Source organism: Bos mutus, chromosome 1 (genome assembly GCF_027580195.1).
Source record: "Bos mutus isolate GX-2022 chromosome 1, NWIPB_WYAK_1.1, whole genome shotgun sequence".
In the NCBI taxonomy this organism is placed as follows: domain Eukaryota; kingdom Metazoa; phylum Chordata; class Mammalia; order Artiodactyla; family Bovidae; genus Bos; species Bos mutus.
Window position 1 is genome coordinate 122,296,551 of NC_091617.1, and position 7,338 is coordinate 122,303,888.

Sequence of the window (7,338 nt, forward strand, 5' to 3'; positions counted from 1 at the left end):
ATTATTATTATTTTTTTGGCTTTAAATCCTATTTACTTTAATTGATTAGACAGAGGGTCTGTAAAAGGAATAAAAAATATAAATACTACCAAATGATACTGAGTGGGACCATTCTGAGATTTTCAGTGTTATCAAGTATAGGAAAGAATACTGTCAGCAACTTAATACAAGCTCTGCCAAGACTAAAATCTTTTCTTATATCAGAGAAAATAGTATAACATAAATCATTTTCTGGATTTAAATTAAGTAAGGAAATGACACACACACACACATAGGAGTTTCCCAGGTGGCCCTAGAGGTAAAGAACTTGCCTGTCGATACAGGAGATGTAGGAGATGCAGGTTCAATCCCTAGGTCGAAAGATCCCCTGGAGAAGGTTATGGCTACCCACTCCAGTATTCTTGCATGGAGAATACAATGCACAGAGAAGCCCGGTGGGCTACAGTCCATGGGGTCACAAAGAGTCAGACACGATTAAAGTGACATAGCCTGTGCCCATGCATACACACATATATGCAATATGTATCTATTGAGTGAGTTATCTTTACCAATTATCAAATATAATGTAAAAATAGGCTCTTAAATTTATTAAACTTTATAAAACATGAGTATAAACATAGAATCTGACTTCCTGTGAATATATATACTAAAATGAAAAAATTAAAATGTATGTTTAATTGAGACAAACATCAAGGAGGTCTCTTCTTCTATATATTATGAGACAATTTAAATAGAAAAATTATTTCTTTTATTATTTTTGGCCTATAGACATTCTACACTTTCTTGTGTTAATTTTGACAATTCATATTTCTGCCGGAGCCAGCCGGCAAAGTCGATCAGGTCCCAAGAACTTGCACGGTGGGGCTAAGAAAGAAACTAAAGCAAGAGACTACAAAGATGGGGTCGAGAGGTTCAGACACGTCACCACGAAGGGACGCAGTCTGACACCAACTTTATTCAACATCTCATATTTATACAGAAAAGCGTGAGAGAGACAAAACAGTTGACATTTTTTCTTGGTTAGCCTATACATCTTACAAACAGTCACAAGAAATCTTAAGAGCATGGGAATGGCTCCCTGTTATTATTTCTTACACCAGATAACATTTCTCTGTGCGTGAGAAGTTTGCACAGAACTCCAGGTGCCTGCAGTAAATAAGCGCCTAATCTCTGGGGTGGCGGGACAGAGAGCTATGTTTGCAAGCAAACCCTCAAGGACTGAGGCAGCTCCCAGAGCTGTGTCCTTCGGACAAAGGACCCCGTTCTCACAGGCAGCTCCCCGCATCTCCCCCTTTCTTTTTATATAGGCACACGCTTATGTTCCTTTAACCGCAGACCATTTCCATAGATGGAAGCCTTTATGATCCATAGATCATCAATCAGTTTTTTAATTAAACAAGGTGTAAGAAATAAAACAGTTAAAATTATTAAGAATAGTCTTCCCATGGCTGCTCCCAAGTACCAAATACTATTGACAGTAGGTACATGTCGAAAAAGTTCTTTAACAAAAGACTCAGCTCTTTTTGCAACATCCAAATCAGGTCTGGGTGCATTTTCAATGTTCATTATTTCCTGATGTAGATGCAGCAAATCTAAGGAAATATTTTCATTATGCCAAATACCTTCTAAATGAGCTTTCACCTTATCCCAAGCAGTTATACTACCATTATATTTTTTGGGAGTAACACAGATCCATCGAAAATCAGCATGACATTGTACTTGTAATCTCAACTTTATACTTTGAACCTCTTCACCTAAATATTTTACAACATCATAAAGGGCATTCAATCGATCCTCTAGCTTTTTGTCAATATCTTCTTGAGTCCCCAGGGCAACGGATGCATTTTGTGCCAGATTATTAACAAAAGTTGCAGTTTGCACTGATTGTGCCAAGGACAGGGCTGCAGTAATCGAGGAAGCAATAAGAGTTACCAAAGCTACAAATCCCAGAATTATTAACCCTATTCCCCTGTGATAACGCATTAAAGCACCCTCTACTTCTCTCCAAAGTTCAAGTCTCCTTTCATCATACCAAGACCCATTAATCTTTACAGGAACCATAACAAAAGCAGGCTGTCTTAAGACTAGAACCCTAGTTTGATTAGTAATTCCCCTAACACAGTTAGTCAAAGTACAATTGTTACAAGTTACATTATAATTTTGTAACCCAGGTTGTATTTTTACAGATCTTACTAGTAAAGCATAAGGGTGAGGCACACATGCACGAGGGTATCTCATGGTGAGATTCCACAAATGACCGTGTCTCACTTTTGATCCCACCTGAAGGTAGGAACCCTCACATCCAAGGGCGGCAGCTAGTTTCCAGATTTCTGTTTGGAACACTTTAGAGCCGCCCAAGTTCCAAATACGGGATGCAAAGTTCCTATTATCTTGAGCTCCAGGGTTTCAGGCCGAGTCTGGAGACCAGTCCCACAATGACTCATTTGTCCCAAATATGTTATAAACCGTAGCAGTTCCATCTCGACACAGTTTCTATGGTGCAGCAGTGACTCTTCCCCTTGTTCTAAAGTCGCAGAAAGGAATATTTAAAGGACCAGTTCCATTACGACGTTGAGGAATTCCAGACTGTTTCATTACTCCAGGAATATACAGGCTCCAACCATTGTCAAAATCAGCATATCTGGACTCCCCAACAAAAAGACATCTTGTTGAATTAAAATATCTAGACAGACAAATAGGTAAGCGATCAAACACTCCATGATAAGAGAAATTAACTTGATTAGGAATAATATGTTTATCTGAAAAACCACCCAAAGCCACAGTATCATTAGTGTATATGGGAATAGACCGACCCTCCCAGCCCACGGGTTGGAGAAGAGGAGGATCGGGAAAATAAGCCCAGTAAGCACTTGAATATTCTTCAGAGTGTGCAGTGTTAATCTGATTTAAGATAATTAATAAGGTTATCAGGAAGCTTAAAGGCGATATCGGATCGCCCTGCACCGCAACACGATTCTGTGCCTCTCGCATCAATGCCTGAAGTTGTTGCCGAGATGGTAATTCATCATGTTCTTGAATTGTCAATTTCCTCATCTGATTTGCTAGAGACTGTCTCCGCCGTGCGTACTAACCTTTCCGGCAGCCAGCGCGGCGCTTCGGCATCCTGTGGGAAAACACAAACATGCCCTCGTCCCCAGATTAGTACTGGATCTGGTCCATACCATTTTCCCACAAGTGGGTCTTTCCAAAAGACTTTAGGTCTTATTGTTTGTGCATCAAAGTTCCAAAATCGCTGTGTTGCTAAACGGCCACTTATATCCAATTGTAAAAAATTTAGAACAAATAAAGCATGGTTTAGAGAGTTGGAGGGGGTATTGGGATACAATTCCCCCTTCTTTAGTTTTTGCAATTGATGTTTGAGAGTTTGATGTGCCCGTTCAATAATTCCTTGACCTTGAGGATTATAAGGGATACCTGTTTTATGTGAGATAGACAATTGTGTACAAAATAATTGAAAATTTTTTCCAGTGTATCCTGGACCATTGTCTGTTTTTATGGTTTTAGGGGTTCCCATAACAGCAAAACATTTAATGCAATGAGCTATACAATGTTTGCTAGCTTCTCCGGATTGTAAAGAGGCATGTAAAAAGCCGGAGAAGGTGTCAATAGTAACATGAACAAATTTTTGTTTACCAAATTCAGGAATATGGGTAACATCCATTTGTCATATATCGTTTGGCAACAATCTTCGAGGATTAACTCCATAGTGGGGGACGCTAAAAAACTGAGGACATGTTTGACATTGCTTAACAATCTGTCTGGCAGCTTTTCGAGTAATGCCAAATTGAAGTCTTAAGCTATTGTTGTTTTGATGGGGTAAGCTGTGGGAAGTTTTTGTCATTTGTTTCAATGAAGGAAATATCATACGTGTAGCTTCATCAGCCAAAGCATTGCCTCGTGTTAAAGGTCCAGGAAGTCCAGAGTGAGCACGAATATGACCAAAATAGCATTTATTAACTCTGGAGCAAATTAAATGTTGTATATCACGAAAAAGAGTTTGGATAGTAGAATTCAGGGTACCAATAAATGGAACAGTCTCAATAGTGTTTAAGGCTCTTATGATATATTGACTGTCAGAATATAAATTAAATGGAGCAGAAATTTGTAATAAAGCCTGAAAAACGGCAAATAGTTTTACTTCTTGAGCAGACTTATAATTAGTATGCCAGGTGGTAGTATTGTCCTGTATAATCAAACTAGCTATTCCATTAGAAGAGCCATCAGTAAATACAGTTAGGGCGTCGGCAAGGGGCTGAGAAACAATGATTTTTGGGAAGAGAAATTGGTGATAATGAGCAAATTGCAAAATTTTATCTGAGGTCCAATCTTGTACTCTCTGCAGTTGTTCTGAACAACTCGGTAACAGTTCTGCGTTTTGGCCTTGAAGCGTCTCCAATTTGGTCAGATTTTGCATCGCCCCATAACATTGTTTCGGGGCCTGGGGCTGGCCCCTTACCCAGTTTCCCGAGACCGGAGGAAGTGGCTTTCCCTGTAAGTCAGTTTTAGAACGGCAATCCCTTGCCCAGTGTCTGTCTTTCTTACACCTAGGACAAAGGTTAGGAGTTTGAGCAGGTCTCCGGGCCTGCTTCTGCGGGCAGTGGGCGGCCTGATGACCCATCTGGCCACAAGAAAAGCAGCCAGAGCCAGGGATTCGAAGCCGACCACTAGTTTTATCCCGCTTTTGTTGTTGATACAGTACTTCTTTGACTGTCTTTCCTTGTAATGCCGCGGCCAAAGTTATGCCTTGAACGTATGAAGGGCGGATATCAGCACAAATCCGTATATAGTCAGATAAGCCTCCCTTTTTCCTGTAAGGTCTCAGGGCAGCTTGACAAGCCGAATTGGCATTTTCATAAGCAAGCTGTTTAGTCAACACCATCTCCGCCTGCTCATCCCCTATCATTTTACCAATTGTCTCAAGCAGGCGGGCAACAAAATCCTGATATGGCTCATCTGGCCCCTGGCGAATTTTAGATAAATCTTCAGTCTTTTTATCAGAATTTGGAAGCTTTTTCCATGCTTGTAGAGCCGCAGCACTAATCTGAGGGTAGACTCCAGGTAAATAATTAAGTTGACTATTAGTGTCTTGATATTCTCTTTCTCCCACCATCATTTTATAAGTGGTGTTCAGTCCCTGTCGCCGGTTGATATCGGCTGTGATCTCACATTGCTCAGCAAACTCAGATTTCCATAGTAAATAATCTCCTCCAGATAAACAAGCTCGAGCAACCTGTTTCCAATCATTAGGTGACAGATTTTGATTTCCTAAAGCCTCTATAATAGCCTGAGTAAAAGGCGCAGTCGGGCCATATTGTGCACAAGCCATTTTTAACTCTTTCAGTTGCTTAAAGGGCAGCGGCTCATAATACCTCTGCTGTTGAGCATTTTCAAACACTGGATAGATTCCTGAAAACCCGGGAATATGTTTTCCTTCTTTATTAGCTCTCTTAATTGCTTGTTGAAGAGGAGATAATAATATCTCACTTTTAATTTTTATGTTTTTACCTGGCAAAGAAGCAGGGATAGATATAAGCTCTCGCGGTTCTACGAAAGGCGGAGGTGGATCGAGTCCAGCAAGAACCGAGGGAGGATATGCTGGAGGCGCAGGCTGGCTGGAGTGGGAGTCTCTCTGTGCATCCTTTTTTACTGTTATAACAATCTTCTGAATTAAATTCTCCAGCTATTCTTCAGAAAGCCCTGAATGCTTTAATTCCCCTTTTTTCGGGGGGGATTCCATGTTAACCATCATCTCCCAAGGCATATCCTCTCTATGGTACTGAGCCGCTTGTTCATTTAACTCTTTTTGTTCATCAGAGCTTAACACATCATCACTCCCTCCAGCCTTATAAGCTGTTTCCTCAGGCACAGCATAAAGCGGCTCAGGTGGAGGGGCAGAAGGCTCTGTAACTTCGGGTCTTGTGGAATCCCTGAGAGCCGTTTGAATTTTATGTCCCTCATGTTCAGGATCTAGGCAGTCTCTTATGAGAGTCCACAAAGAAAAAGCATCCACAGGAACACGATTGGGACCATGTAAGGAATAATATGTCTGCAATTGTTTTCTTACTTTTTTCCAAGTTTCCAGACTAACTGTTCCTTCCTCTGGAAACCAAGGACAAACCTCTTCTATAAATAGTAAAAACTTTTCTAGCTGTAACTTATTTACATGAATTCCCCTACCTTTTAACATAGTTTTCAACATATGTACAAATAACTGGCGGCTATTGCCTTGTCCCATTATTTATTACTCTCGACAATCACCCTCCCTGCCCTTTACTTTTAATTACTTAGGAATTCCTCTTTACTTACCTCAATCTTGGCGGGCAGCAGCCATCGTCGCACTCCGATTCTCGAGTCCCTGGTTCGGGCGCCACCTGCCGGAGCCAGCCGGCAAAGTTGATTAGGTCCCGAGAACGTGCACGGCGGGGCTAAGAAAGAAACTAAAGCAAGAGACTACAAAGATGGGGTCGAGAGGTTCAGACACGTCACCACGAAGGGACGCAGTCTGACACCAACTTTATTCAACATCTCATATTTATACAGAAAAGCGTGAGAGAGACAAAACAGTTGACATTTTTTCTTGGTTAGCCTATACATCTTACAAACAGTCACAAGAAATCTTAAGAGCATGAGAATGGCTCCCTGTTATTATTTCTTACACCAGATAACATTTCTCTGTGCGTGAGAAGTTTGCACAGAGCTCCAGGTGCCTACAGTAAATAAGCGCCTAATCTCTGGGGTGGCGGGACAGAGAGCTATGTTTGCAAGCAAACCCTCAAGGACTGAGGCAGCTCCCAGAGCTGTGTCCTTCGGACAAAGGACCCCATTCTCACGGGCAGCTCCCCCCATATTTCTACAAAGAAATTATGCTCTTCATTTATTTTTTTTAATATGTATTTGACTGTGTTGGGTCACAGTTGTGGCACATAGGAACTTTGCTGTGTCATATGGGATCTTTCCTTGTGGAACACAGTTTCTCTAATTGTGGCACTTGGGCTCAATAGTTGCAGCATGCTGGCTTAGTTTCTCTTTGACATGTGGAATCCTGGTTCCACAAACAGGGATCAAACCAATGTGCTTTGCATTGCAAGGTGGATGCTTAACCACTAGACTACCAGGAAAGTCCTGCCTTTCATTTAAAAATGTAAATATAGCCCCATATATATGTGCATGTATATATATATATATATATATATATGTATAGTGGAATAAGAGTTATTTTTCTTTGAGGAAAATGGGATTAAATTATCCTCAAAGAGTTCAATTCTTCCTTCAGATCTTTAACTATACATTCTGTAGTATAAACATGGTAGGAATTTG

General features: G+C 40.8%; 1 protein-coding gene across 1 annotated transcript; it reads right to left on the bottom strand.

Moving 5' to 3' along the window:
- Nucleotides 1-2,403: 2,403 nt before the first annotated feature.
- On the bottom strand, nucleotides 2,404-6,319 carry LOC138988716 (endogenous retrovirus group K member 8 Gag polyprotein-like). Its single transcript, XM_070374910.1, is given in 3 exon segments — nucleotides 2,404-2,683; nucleotides 3,093-3,161; nucleotides 3,164-6,319. Coding segments are annotated over 3 exon segments (3,171 nt in total). The 5' UTR covers nucleotides 6,257-6,319; the 3' UTR covers nucleotides 2,404-2,674.
- Between the last annotated feature and the right edge of the window lie 1,019 nt (nucleotides 6,320-7,338).